Raw genomic sequence first — 15,397 nt, 5'->3', positions numbered from 1 at the left:
GTTTTCTATCATGTCATCTCATCCAAAGCTCTAGTTTCAAAGTCCTGAAAAATGGGAACCATATCTGAAAATCCTATACAGCCCTCCCCCCCAAAATTTACTTCAGAAAATTAGAAGGCAAGATAACCTTAATGAATCTCAAATACTTCAAAATAAATGTTTGTGAAAGACATGTAACCATATTCCAAGGTGATTTTTCATATTACACTCAATTCAAAAAATGTCATAATGCCACTGACATATGCACAAAATGCAAGTTATCAAATGTCCAATTCTAGAACTGTAGTTCTCAAAGTATGGTCTGAGGAACTCCCTTCCAGGGGTTCCAAAACGTAAATACTAAGGTTATTTGCCTTTTCACTCTCTCTCATGGGTACAGAGTGAAGAGTTCCAGAAGCTATATGACATGGGACAGTGTCATCAATCTAGTAACTTGTGAACCTGTATACCTCTCATTTTTTGAAATTTCTGAGTTTTAATTTAAAATTGCAAATTTCGAAAGATATAACGTATATGAACAATAATAGAGTCCTCAATTTTTAAAAGTATATAGGCGTCTTGAACCAAAAAGTTTGAGAACCACTGCTCTAAAGCATCTCAAGACCTTCAACACAGGCATGGTGAGCCACTAGTTATGAAAGGCCTCCATTCAAAAAATATCAATTCCCCTAAGAAATTTCAAAACTGAAAGTTCCTGGGCATCATTTACATGATACCCAACACCATATCCCTACAAAAGCACCTGACATAGCAACAAGGAAAAAATTTGGCTGCTTATAAACTAAATACAATTCCATTATGTATTCTAAAACCACATTTTCAACTATCTATACTACAAAGTAGTATGGGAAAAAAACTAAAAACAGGAAAAAAAGTTCAAAAATAATCAAATATATACATTTTAACTAATGAACACTTGGCAAGGTATCACAACCTAAATATCCAGGAAGATTTAGAAACACTGACCATAAAACAACAAGGATTACCTTTAGTCATCTTCTTACAAAATCAAGAGTATATGAACAGGAAATTTAGAAATATAAAGAATCTCAATTGAGTAGTTTTTTAATTAAAATCTAATATCTAATTTGAGTGACATTCGCAAAGAACTAGAACCATCATAAATTACTCCAGAGTATGAATTAATAGTTTTTTTGGGGAAAAAAAAATGGTTATCAAGCTTTCACGTAGAATATTAGTGAAGGAAAGTAATTTTCTATTAAATTCTGCTACATTTCTGCATTTGGTAGAGCAAGAGGAAAATTAACATAAATTAAACAAAAAGAATTATTTAGCTACTATAAGAACAACTTTCTTGACAACTCTTTCAAGGCACTTTTCCAAGAAATGCTCTGGAATCTCATTCTTTTGGGACTATTAACTTAAAAAAATAAACTCATATCATTTACTAAAATCTCTTCCGGTAGGAAAAAACTGAACAGCACATGCAGCCTTTAAATGTATCATTAAAGGATAGTCTATAATTTCTTAAGCAATTCATTAGGTGTTACAGGGTATTAACAAATGGACAACTTATATACATTTTATGTTGTAAATTTCTAAAAATATGCAGGTGTTCCCTCACATCTTAGCATAAATCGAATCCATATTGCCTCTATCACTAGCCAGCCTACTTTTGTGATTATTAGGCCAATAAAAAATGAAGTAAGAAAGTGGTAATGCCAAAGGTAAACTTGGTGAGTAGATACAGACTGAGTACTAAGTGCTATAAAATAAACCAGAAACATGCCTAAATAGAAACAATTGGATTTTCCACATTTATTTCATTAAATAGGATTAGAAATATAGAACCATTTGTGCTACATCATTATGAATATCATATTATAGTCCAAATGACAATTTTCCTTTAACTAAAGATAAGAATTAGGATAGAGGTAGAATCAGGCAATGTTATTCTTAAGAAAATGGGCAACCTAGAAGTTAACCAATGTTTGTAATCTAAAATAAAAACTGCTGTTTCATCTCTACTAACATACAACTCCTCTTAATCTGCTACATACTATTCTGGTAAGAAAACACCAAATTTTTAAATGAAACTTACTTAAAATATAAAATCATTGCTATGTAAAATTTGTAAGCAGAAGAAATGTAAAAGTAAAGCACAGAAGGAAAATCTTTCTAGCAGTTTAACATATTTCAATAATAGGAAAAAACAATAAGTGCTTATCAAAGAAGTGAAATTTCATGACTATAAACACACTAATGGAATGACAGACTTAATTGTTAAGGTTCTACATGTGATGTAACAGGTACATCTACATGTAAGACGACAACTCAATCTTTCTTTTGAAGAAAAACATATACAGAAACACACAGACGAAGAGACACAAAAGTGTTAGACTGAAGAGTCTTGAATGTTGCATCTCGGGCCCAATGGATAAACCTAACTTTCAGTAGTAGACTTTAAGTGGAAGAATTGAGTCATTACTGTAGTTTGATGATAGTAATGTTTGTTTTAGGGTAGAAATGTTTGTTTGTTTTCATTTCTTTGTAGAGAGAACTCATTCACTAAATATATGTAAGTATATAGTTTGCATTTATTCCCACACATCTAAAGCAAAGATTTGGTGACTATTCAGATAGGTGCTACAACTGAAAAAGGAATTAACCTTTAAAATGAACATCTAAAACTCTGAGACAATCATTAAGTTCTTTTCTTGCCCTGCTTGAAAGTATTCTAAAAGCCTAAACTTTTATGTGGACATAGATATAAATAAGTTGAAAGAAAAGTGACATTTGTTTTCATAATTCACTCAGCACCATTCAGCAGTCCTATGAACAATGGAGTGAGAGGATAGAAAAGGGAAAGGAAAACGCTCCCATTTCCCAAGAGTATGGACATAGAAATATTTCTCTAAGTATACAGACTGTGAGCTCCTTGAGGACGGTGATTGTGAGCTCCTTGAGGACGGTGACAAAGAGCAGATACTCAATAAAGGTTGGTTGACCAAATGAATAAATGTTATAGTTAGGGTGCTCATTCACTCCCATAGCTCTCTATACACAGGATTTCATGGAAGCCACTTAATCTAATGGGTAGAATGGTTTAGAGAATTCCCTTTTCCCCAGACAGACAGATATCATAAAAATTGGGTTGATCTACCTCATTACTCTTGCTCTGAGATAGTGTCAGGCTATCATTGGTCAGTTCCTCATCATCAGCACTGTTTCTGCTAAGAACTTTACTCTTCTTCTTCTTGCAACCCCCTTCACTGGCAGGGCTGCTATGATCTTCATCATTGCCTTCATCATTCTCATCCTCATCACTCCCACTTCCTTCATCTTCATCATCCTCATTGTCTCCATCACTTCCTTCCTTCTGAGATGCAGACCTTCCCTTTCTTTTTACTACAGTGGGTCGCCAATCATTGTCATCTTCACTGTCATAGTCATCCATGTCATTCAACTCTTCCATGGACACAAAATCCAAAAGTGGTCTGTTTCGACGAAGGTTCCACTTTTTTGGCTCACTGACTTGTTCCTCTGTAGTAGCTGTGGTGGGGACTGAAGGAGATGTATTAACACCAGGAGGACTTGTGGCTGGTGTGGTGGAAGCAGCAGAAGCAGCCACATTATCAGATACTGTTGCCTTTTCTTTATCCTTCTCTCTCTCCTTCTCTTTATCTTTTTCTTTCTCCTTCTCTTTTTCCTTTTCTTTTTCCTTCTCTTTTTCCTTTTTCTTTCTAGGTCTTTCTCCATTCTCTTCTTCCTCCTTTTTTTCCACTTTAATTAATTGTTTTTCTGATGAGAGAATTTCTTCCTCTGCAGAATTTTTAAGTTGTTCTTCCTTTACTTTAATATCTTCATTCAGTTCTTCCTCTAAAATATTTTCTTCAGAATCACTACAGGAACCTTCTCCACTGTCCTTTGAAGGATCTTCACTTCCATTACCACTCCCTTCAGAATCTGTTGAAAATATGAGAAAAAAAAACCACACATATGTATATACATACACACACACACACACAACGCTGACACAAATGAAACCACCAAAATTTGTGAATAACTTGAAAAACAATATAAACAAATTTAAGTCAAAGAATGATAGACATTCCCAACCTGATTAAATAATAATTCAATGAAGTTGGTATAATGGTTTTAGTTCAATATAGCACTAATGAAGATGAATATATGTAACTGTAACTCAAAATGTGCTTTAAAACAAGGACCACTATTTTATGTCATAAAGCTCACACTCTATCTAGTGCCCTAGAGGCAATTTTTTTCTAAAAGTAAATGTGCTTCTTTTTAAATTGAAGACTTGATTTTAACTTTATGGTACTATAATACGGACCAAATTCTTCTCTTACAACTTCCTTTCATAAATTACATGGACCTACAAGCACTGAGTTACACTCAGAACGAGAAAAATTTGACCCAAAAACCTTAGTTTCATTGACCTCACTCTTTACCCAGCAAAAATGAACACAGATCTATATGATAGTTAACTTGTACCACATCCCTATAATACCATTCAATTTTCAGAGCACAAGTACACAAGTAGAAAACAGACAATAGCAATGGCACAGAAAATGGAAGTTTCTGCTGAATAGGATACCGTTCATATCAATAAAAAGAGCCATCTAAATTTCCAAAAATTCTAGGCAGTAACTACTACAGCCCCTAGAATGAAATAAACTGATAAATTTTTTTTAAAAACTAACCCATCCTGGAAATAAGAAAGCACAGAGGTCACTAAAAAGATAGGCTGAGGACATTAAAGAGTTTATGCTGGACCCTAAGTTTTCTAGCAAGTGCCTTCCAATCCAAACAAGGGCAATTCAGGCCCTCTTAGACCAACACTACTCAGTAACATTCTAATCCTCTTACACATAATCAAATAAATAAAAATCTAAAATATGTGCAGAAAGAGTTAAAAGGAAAGAGAACAGGAAGAAGTAGAAGCAAACCAGTCATAGTCAGATCATGGCCAACATCAATAGTAAAATCTGTAAGGTGATTTTTATACCTATAACCAAGAAAAGGGTAACAATAAAATGGCAAAAAAAATTCATGATTACACACCATTTTAATTTCTGTTAACTCAACCAGTGTTAGAGCCTCTGTAATTATCCAGGCGTTAAAAGTAAAGAAAGTTGCCTGTAATTAGTATCCAGTTTCTAAATAATCTCAGAAAGCCTTTACGAATGCCTGATTGAAAAAAAAAAAAAAAAAATCCTGCAAGTTACATCACATGAAAAATAAAGACTAACACTTAGTGGATGTTGATTGAACCTATAAAATCAGTCAATCTCAAGATTATCATACAAGTACCCACATCTTACGCATGACTATTGTGAAAAAAATCTCATCCTGAACAATCTTGCACAGGACACAAGAGCAGTATCATGTATTCCCACAATCCCTTATCTGAAACTTGGAGCCACATGTGTTTCAGAATTTAGATTTTTCTTGTGGTTGCCTGATGGGAGGGGGAGGGGGTGGGAGGGATCGGGAGCTTGGGCTTATCAGACACAACCTAGAATAGATTTACAAGGAGATACTGCTGAATAGCATTGAGAACTGTGTCTAGATACTCATGTTGCAACAGAAGAAAGGGTGGGGGAAAAACTGTAATTGCAATGTATACATGTAAGGATAACCTGACCCCCTTGCTGTACAGTGGGAAAATAAAAAAAAAAAAAAAGAAACAAACAAAGAAAGTGACTGAGTAATGTGTAAGCAGAAGCAAGAAAAGGAAGGAACAGGAAACTAGTCCAAGCTTGGGTAATTAAAGAACACAGCTAGTCCAGAAAGAGAAGGGTAACTTTTTGTGGGGAGGGGACAGGAGAAGGCAGATAATGAATCTAGTTACAGACATTTTGAGTATGTTTTTGTTTGCTTCAGATGATATAATTTATATTTTTCTTAAACATTAATGCTTGGTGTTAAAGTGGAAAGTTACGAATTGTTAATAGATGTGGGTAAACTCTGGATTTTATGGATACCTAATAAATGTTACCTCTATTACTTAATAAGGAGATCTAAACATGAGAGCCAATTATCTATGCCCACCATGTCTTTTTCAATTATATTTGAAAGAAATCCTGTTTTATTTTTCTGTAACATTTCCAAATATACATTGAATCTGTTTCTCTAACAGGGCCTTGGAATCATTCTTTGGGGGGCTTACTGAAAATAAAAACATAAAACTCCAAAAAAAAAAAGAATTTAGATTTTTCTCTGACTTTAGAACGGCAGCATGGTGTATGCATAATATACTATACTAACACCTCCAGTGAGTTCTATGGTACTATCTTGTAACCAAATATATTACTTCTTCCGTGAAAAGTATGCATATTTTCAAGTATGGTAAGTAAATACTACCGATAAACTCCTATCAGTTCTGGTCAGGTTTTACCATCAAATAAGTTCACACCAAACTTAGAAAACACTTTTGGATTTGTGAGTTTCTTGGATTTCAAAGAGTGTGAACCCAATATCATTTACAAATAGAGGACTTATTTTCAGTCCAACAGCTCTACAAATGATTAGGGAAAAAATAATTTTTTTATACCACTCACGGTAATTAAGCCCAATCTACCAAGAAAATAGCTCTGATACAAAATAGTAATTTCTAGATATTTTTAGATAAGGATATAATAAGTAATAAGCAGAGCTGACCAAACACGTCTAAGACAAAGATAGATCTCTGCGCACACTGAGTAAAGAAAATTGAACATTGCACAAGCAATGCTATAATTAAGGGAGCTGAGAGATGGAGAACAGGTACTTTTCTGGATTCATCTTGTATAATTTTTTTCTTAAGTAACTGAAAAGTACTATTAATAATTTTTAACAATAAAAACATTAACGGTAGATACAAAAAAAAGATCCACTGAGACACAAATATGGGTTCCTGATCAAAACTGAGACCAATCCAACTTTGCTATTAACTGGAAATTTTACAGACTTTCAGGAATTTCTGCAATTTTGTTTTGGTTGCTGTTGCCAATGCAAATTAATTATTTTTAAAAATACAGGGAAACTGGTACTCTTGATTCTCTTTCTGTTTTGTTGTCATAGTTGAATAGAAAGCAAAATCTTAAAAGATTTAAATGATTTACATTTGTTAACACTATTAGCATTAGAAGAATATAAGATTTTTTCCATAAATCTAAATCCTAGTAGCTTACCCAACCCTTCATCTTTCAAATATAACACATTATCCACACTCCAACTGCAGGAACCAGGAAAATATCAAATTTTATCTTTATGTGACTTCTGAAAAATAACTTCTTCAACTGATTAGTCATGACTTCTTTTTGGTACATGTGCACTTGAGGGATGAAGATAAACAATATTTAGTTACAAGCATTACTTAGTAATAAAGACACTGAGAGGAGTTCCCGTCGTGGCGCAGTGGTTAACAAATCCGACTAGGAACCATGAGGTTGCGGGTTCGGTCCCTGCCCTTGCTCAGTGGGTTAACGATCCGGCCTTGCCGTGAGCTGTGGTGTAGGTTGCAGACGCGGCTCGGATCCCGCGTTGCTGTGGCTCTGGCGTAGGCCGGTGGCTACAGCTCCGATTCAACCCCTAGCCTGGGAACCTCCATATGCCGTGGGAGCGGCCCAAGAAATAGCAACAACAACAACAACAAAAAAGACAAAAGACAAAAGACAAAAAAAAAAAAAAAAAAAAGACACTGAGAAAATCAGAGTCCTTGGCTGTCTATAATTGCATTTCTGTAAGCTGCAATGAAAAATTTTCTATCCCTACAAATTCAAACAATGTTCCAAATCCATCACTCTTACATCCATTAAAAAAAAAAAAAAATAGACTAGAGAGATAGACCAGATACTTCGAATACATCTATCTTAGGCATAAGAACAGTTAATTACAAATCTACAATATAAGTTTTACATTAGAAAAAAAAAATCTTTAAAATCTCTTCTTCCTATTCAGTTAAATAAAAGGTAACCTTTCTCAACACAATCAAAATCTGCAAGCAAAAGGTACTTCAACTAACAGTTACAGAAATCAAAAACCAATCTTCAAGAATCCCTTCACAATATTAAATTGTTTCCCCCTTGATAAGTATTAAATAATAAAATCAGTATGATTTAATTCAGTTTTATGTTAGCTTTGCAATATAAAGAATCATCTTTGTTCATCGACCTTATTTAACTATTTTGTTCACTGATCTAGTGCAACAGCCATTAGTATTATTAATGCACATAACTGATCATAGACAGATCACCAATCTACTAATTATTTAGTTATCACCCTGAGGACATTTTTAACTAATTCAGTATGTCTCTTTTTAAAAAGCCAATCAGTCAACACACCTCATCCTCTACTTAGGACTCTAGTTCCAACTGTGTCATTTAACATTCTCTGGGTAAATCTAGACCAGTGGTTCCCAAAGAGGGACAATTTTGTCCCACAGAGGACATTTAACAATGTCTAGAGACAATGGTTGTCACAAAATGGCAGGGTAGAGGGTAGAGGTTAGGTAGGGAAGATGCTACTGGCATTTAATAAGTACAAGACAGGGATGCTGCTAAACATCCTACAATATAAAGGACAAGCATCCATAACAAAGAATTAACCAACACAAAACAGCAACAGTGCTGAGATGGAGAAACCTTGATCTAGCAAGATCTCAATTTGACCTCATTCTACTTTCTCAGGCTCATCTCTTTTACTACTCTTTTGCTAAATCCTGATCCCCAAATATAACTGACATTTTCCAGCCTCCATTCTTTTAACATCTAAGGTTTTTCCCCCCACCTAAGCTGCATCTCTTTCAGGTCCTGGTTCAACTCTCATCTCCTCAATCAATTGGTCTAATATTTCAAAATCAAGCTGGTCTATTTTTTTTTTTACTTTTTTGTCTTTTTACGGCTACACCTGCAGCATATGAAGGTACCCAGGCCAGGAGTCTAATCAGAGCTGTAGCCCCTGGCCTACACTACAGTCACAGCAATGCGGAATCCCAGAACCACAGCATCGCTGGGTCTGAGCTGCGTCTGCAACCTACACCACAGATCACCACAATGCCAGAGCCTTAACCCACTGAGTGAGGCCAGGGATCGAATCTGCATTCTCATGGATGCTAGTCACGTTCCTTAACCACTGAGCCAGGACGGGGACTCCAAAATCAATCCAGTCTAAAGCAGTCCCATCTCCTTTGAAAGATGTGAACTACACAAATGATCAATTATGCCTTATAACAGCTACCCCCTATTTTATTTAATTATTCCAATATTATCACTATTCCTTTGTGAATTCACCAAAGCATCCAACAAAAATACTTTGAAATGAAACTACATTTGGTCAATGAGTATATATCTTCTTTTACCTAACCAAAATCAGAATTAAGAACAAAATACTACCAAAGCAAAGTCTCAGCCTAACTCTTCCTATTAAATTGTTTTCTGGCAATTTGTACCAACTAAACTAACTATGGCTCAAGATGTACTGGCTAGGGCATAGGGAGATAAAGCATTGCTATTTTGTCTTATTTAATAAAAGTAAGGTATGCACTTATTTTCAAAAACATTGTAGTTATGCAGAAGGTTACTAAATGTAATTGATTCTACCTTAACTGTCTCCTATCCCATGCCCAATTCTAAGTCCAAGTCTCAAATATAACCGCTTTAACTAGGCCAAACTATGAAATTGCCAATAATCAACTTAGACCTATAAAATATTTGGTAATAATGATAATTTCACATGGTTCTGGCTAACTTTTCTACATATGGTTCTTCTGGTTGTTACTCTAATACACTTATACACTATTTTTAGGATTAATTTTAAAAGGTATTTATTGACTGTCCTCAATCAAAAATGAGAAATTTAGCTCTACTTTCACATAAGAGATAAAATAAAAGATGATCAATTTTCAGTTCATAATTATCTAAAGGCAGAATCTGAGAATTACTAACTATTGATAATCATTTGCCAACCTTACTAGCAAGTCATTTTTGAGCATAATTTTATCACCTCTTAAGTAATCTCTACTTTATCATCTGAGAAACACATAAATAAAATTATGTCTATCTGAAAGGGCAATAAACAAGCTTACAGAAATGTCTATGTTTATAGTTAAAGCTAAACAGAAATATGAAATTTTGTAGTCAGAACTTCAGATGTCAAAATGAAAATCAGAAGAAACTGACACATAGAATCCAGTTGAAAACTGAGGTCAACCAATCTAATTATTTTAACATTAAGTTACAAGGAAGTCAGTTGTTCATTGATTTAGTCATTTCTAGAGATTGTCTGGAAAGAAACTATGATCAGAAAGATGTTATTATTTCTCCAACTTCTGTTTAATCTCCTATTACAAAATAGGGTTGGGATTCCACAACTTCACCATGTTTGAAAAACAGTGCTACCAACAGGGCCTAATTTCCAAAATAAACAAACAACTCATACAACTCAACAACATAAAAACAAGCGTCCCAATTGAAAAATGGGCAGAAGACCTGAATAGACATTTCTCCAAAGAAGACATAAGGATGGCCAACAGGCACATGAAAAAATGCTCAACATCACTAATTGTCAGAAATACAAATCAAACCTGCAATGAGGTACCACACCTCACACCAGTCAGAATGGCCATTGTTAGTAAGTCTACAAATAAATGCTGAAAAGGGTGTGAGAAAAGGGAACCCCCCTATACTGTCACTGGGAATGTAAATTGGTACAACCACTATGGAAAACAGTATGGAGGTATCTCAGAAAACTAAATACAGAACTATCATATGATCCAGCAATTCCACTCCTGGGCATATATCTTGGCACAGCTTTCACTGAAAAAGACACATGCACCCCTAAGTTCACTGAAGCATTATTCACAACAGCCAATACATGGAAAGAACTGATATGTCCAACAACAGATGAATGGATTAAGAAAATGTGGTACATGTACACAATGGAATGCTACTCAGACATAAAAAAGAACAAAATAATGCCATTTGCAGCAACATGGATAGAACTAGAGACTCTCACTCTAAGTGAAGTCAGAAAGAGAAAGACAAATACCATATGATATCACTTATATCTGGAATCTAATATATGGCATAAATGAACCTATCTACAGAAAAGAAACATACTCACGGACATGGAGAACAGATATGTGGTTGCCAGGATGGACAGGGAGGGAGTGGTATGGACTGGGAGTTTCAAGTTAGTAGATGCAAACTATTGCATTTGGAGTGGATAAGCAAAGAGATCCTGCTGTATAGCACAATTAACTGTATCTAGTCATTTGTGATGGAACACGATGGAGGATAATGTGAAAAAAAAAAGAATATACATACACATATGTACAACTGCATCACTTTGCTGTACAGCAGAAATTGACAGAACATTGTAAATCAATTATACTAAAATTTAAAAAAGAAACAATAATAAATTTAATGTCTTATCTCCTGGAAGAGTCCAACAATCTCACACACAGAAAAGATTCAAACATTGGTAATCTACAGTAAGCCAACATCTCAGCTATGGGACACAATAATGCACCTTAACCAAGAGTGGAAAATATGACTCAATTTCTACTGACTATTAACTATTTCAAACAAAATCATTTTCTACCAAACTCAGTTATGATAACATACCAAAAAATACACAAATAAATTTGTATCCTTTGGGGCCAGGGAAGTAAATTACAAGTGTAGCAGATTAGTTAACAGACAGAATACATTTTTGAGTGCTTTTAGATTGAAAAAAAAAGAAATTATCAACAAGACTGATTCTATCACTTGTCACAAATAACAGGCAATTCCCATCAACTCTGATTAAGATTTAACAAGGCCAGAAATCTCTACTTGGTTTGATACCAAAAATCATTTTGAGAAAGTAATTTGTATCATTATATTGTTTTAACCCTTGTAAAGAGAAGTGATATATCGCAATAAAAAAAAGAAAAATGATCTACAAAGTCAGGATTTACTGTCACAATAATAACTCTGGAATATCTAAAAAAATTAAGCTTTGGAGTTTTTCCCGTAATGATATTCAAATAAGTCATAAATTCTGACACCCAACTATTTTTCTTAGTTTACAATCTCAACCATGACAAACCAAAGCTACATTCCAGCCAAGAATATTCTTTTCTGCCAATATTTTCACCAAGAGCACTAAAATTGGTTTGGATTTTACCTCTTTTCCCTTCTCTGGAATTACCAAACAACAGTAAATGAAATGAGAGATGACAGAGCTGAGAAGTAAAGGTTTAAAAGAATTAATCAAGATAAGCTTATCAACTTTTGATTGCTGGGAACAACCTCAATTAGTCACCTTGATAAAGGAAGTAAGTAGTTACAATTTAAAATTACATCTATCTACTTTTAGGATCTAAGCAGTGAAAAGATTATAAATGCTGGAAGAAGCCAAAAGAACTGGACTAGATACATGGGGGCCTAAGTGGCCTCATGCAAGTTCTTTTAAACTCTGTTATCTGTAAAACAGTGTCTTCTCCACAGAGTTATTATAAAAAATTAAATAAGATTATATAAGATTATGGAAACAAACTGTCTCAGTAAATTACAATGCAAATTTTGCTTGTTGATGCCATTAAAAGCAAAACAGTAACACAACACAACCAAATTTCACCTTCCTACCATACTTAGCAGGAAAAAAAAGAAAGAAAAATCAGAGGAAAGGAGATAAGACCAAGCACTGAAAATTCTCTGGAAGAGTATTTAAAAACTGTTAAAGGGATAAAATTGAAAGGGCTTTAATTTCTCACTTTAGTTGAATTTCCACCCAAGGGGCAGAATTAAATAATTTTTATTGTTCATATATTTATTCATATTTTTACATATTTAAATGTAATATGTATTTCTCATATTCCTGCAATTAATATGTACATATATGTGTTACAGAACAGAAGATAAAAGGAAAACCATACTTTTCTATGTTTTCCAATTTTGCACAATGTGAATATGACTTAAGGTTTATTGTTTTTAAAATCACAAAATATAATGAGCAAGCACACATGCTTTGTACCTCAGATTTTTGAAAGGCCCAATCCACAATGCCCAGCACTTACCAAAGTACAACTTTTTATTTAGTCCATTTTATTCTCTTAAGGGAGCTAAAAGAAAAGGCAAAACTCCCCCTCAGAGGGTGCCACGTGATCTGAAAAGATAAGAATCTGCTCCCAAGCTGTTTACAGCTCATATTATGCTCAGGATGTTACTCTATTTCAGGGTATCTCTAGATTTTCTTTTCCTCTGTCCATAAAATAAGCACAAACATATTTTTAAAGAAGAGAAAAAAACGCCTTTCCATTTTTCTATCGTTTTGTTTTTTAAGGTGGTATAGCTGATTTACATATTATTGCATCTTTGGAATAAGTCCTTCTCTGCCTAATAATTATCTAAGCTATCAACTAAAACAGAAGCAGTGATATTATTTAGTGATAAGATCTTAGGGATATGTGGGAAACCAAATGGACAAAATAAGGTTTAAATGCTTTAACTTTATATTGACATTTTAAACAAAATCGATTATTTTTAAGAAAAGTCTGAAAATCAGCTCAACTCCAGAAAGCTGGGGAAAGGGAAGCAAGAAGGAAACATTTACCTGAAGCATCTCCAACTTTAAAATCACTGTCATCTGAACTATCATAATCGAGAGCTTCTAGGAGAGAAGCTGCCAAAGGCTTCACCTGCCTCCTCTTGGAGCTGCGATCCACTGTTAAGAAAAAAAACATCACATCGTCATTCACAATCACACCAAGCACAGGGTAAAGCTGTGGTGCTGAGGGAAGGCTCAGATAACCTCCTGCAGGTGGTGCAAACCTTTGCCTTAATTCAATTCTCAGCAAAAGGTGAGATGGGAAGGTTGGCCTGGGGAGGGTCAGGCAGCCACACTGGCAGCACCAGTCCCTCAGGTGCAGCAAATGCGAACCCAGGCCGACCAAGATTGAAACTGACCCTCTTTAAAAATCTTGTTTCTGAGATTCGCTCGTAATCTCTCACTTAGACATCTTAACAGTCAGTATGAAGAAAATGCAAAGCGCAGGGAATATAAAAGGCAATGTTCATTCTCACGGACCTTGGAACCTGGGGGAACGTCCACAAAAGGTCCGACTTCCCCCAGGACCCTCCCACCCCTGCCCTACTCCCGCCGGCCCTGACTTCTGCAAGGACTGAAATGGATCTGTCTGCCCGCGGACGCCTCTGACACACTTACTAAGGAATCCGAGGTGGTCGTTTGAAGGAGACCTAGGGAGAGGCTTCGAGAGCCCAGGTAGCGCCGAGGTCGAGGACTGAGACCGCGGAAACAAGTCTGAAAGATGCTATTTAAAAACAGGCGGCGCCGCGGACTAACCAGGGCGCCCTAAGTGCCCCCCCCCCGTGGTTCCCCTCCCGCCCCCCCGGCCCCTAGTCCTCAGAGAACCGGCCCCGGCAGCTCTGGTGGCTTCCCTTGGCTCTCCCCGGCCAGAGGCGCCCTCCGGCCCAGGCAGCGCGGCCAACCCGGCAGCCCTGGGGGGTTAATTTCCCCCGACAAAACTCTTAGGAAAAAAAAATAATGAAAGAAAGAAAAACTTTATTAGCCTGCAACAAAAGACCCAGAATTTGCACAGTCCGAGGCCGGTTGTCTAAGACAATAGGGAAAGCAACGACCCGGATACAGCTCTGAAGAGAAGGAAGTGAAAACTCCAGCCAGAGAGCAGCCCTAAGATCAGCTCAACCTGAGAGCGCATGCTCTGGACTCGCCTCCACTCTCGCTTCGGGAGGAGGAGCCGAACGGAGCCGGACGGAGCCGAATGGAAGCCGAGACGGAGCCCAGCGCAGCCGCGCATTACGGAGCCGGAGCCCAGAGGTCTCCAAGACCCTCCTTCCGCAAACTTCTTAGGCCCAGTCTTCAGTCCAAATCTGGGGGAAGCCAGTTTTTGTTTCTGATAAGACGGCAGGATGTGTGTCCCCATGAATGTGGAATAGTGCTTTTCATACACTTCGGGAATTTATTTTTTGAGGTGAATGTTTAAATCTGTATAAACATGAGAAAAGTATGTACAATTGGATTTGTCAGTCCTTGCGAAACGCCATGTTTGTTCACATACAGGTTTATTTTTTTAAAAACACTGAAAATCTGAGCAATATTAGTACTTTTTAAATGTTTATATTTCAAAGGTAGAGAAAAATTTGGATGAAACTGATTCAATTCACTCATTTATTCCGCCAATAAAAGTGTTGAAATCTTTTGTGAATGAATTAAATTTTGTAACACTAAATTTGAAAAATTAGTAAGTACTTATTGTACAATTTATGGAATAACTACATAGTGGCTAAATCTTCAGCAAGAGAGTTGTTATCTTTTCCCTGCCAGATATTAAGGCATAGTTGAAGATACAAGCAAAAAAAGTGAGCAATTGCTATTGTGAAAAGTGCTGCCAGGGGAAAAAGTACCC

At 35.8% G+C, this 15,397-nt stretch overlaps 1 protein-coding gene across 15 annotated transcripts in view; it reads right to left on the bottom strand.

The window, feature by feature from the left end:
• The window catches only part of PHF14 (PHD finger protein 14), a 188,229-nt gene extending 173,638 nt beyond the window's left edge, over positions 1-14,591 (bottom strand). For 5 of the 15 annotated variants that reach the window (XM_005667644.3, XM_084977116.1, XM_005667646.4 and 2 more), the window contains exons 1-3: positions 14,176-14,591; positions 13,564-13,674; positions 3,125-3,927 (exon numbers count right to left, since the gene is read on the bottom strand). In XM_005667644.3, the coding sequence (XP_005667701.1) occupies positions 3,125-3,927; positions 13,564-13,674; position 14,176 (915 nt within the window). In that variant the 5' untranslated portion in view covers positions 14,177-14,591. Of the gene's footprint in view, positions 1-3,124; positions 3,928-13,563; positions 13,675-13,916; positions 14,078-14,175 lie in introns of those variants that run through there. The other 10 variants (XM_084977120.1, XM_084977123.1, XM_084977124.1 and 7 more) reach the window with 4 other exon arrangements.
• Between the last annotated feature and the right edge of the window lie 806 nt (positions 14,592-15,397).

Source organism: Sus scrofa, chromosome 9 (assembly GCF_054392235.1).
Source record: "Sus scrofa isolate SSC_HxYL_T2T_F1_AM1 chromosome 9, Sscrofa_HxYL_maternal_Yorkshire_Landrace_v2.0, whole genome shotgun sequence".
Lineage (NCBI taxonomy): Eukaryota > Metazoa > Chordata > Mammalia > Artiodactyla > Suidae > Sus > Sus scrofa.
The sequence above is the reverse complement of the archived record's forward strand: the minus strand, read 5'-3'. Positions and strand labels throughout refer to the sequence as shown.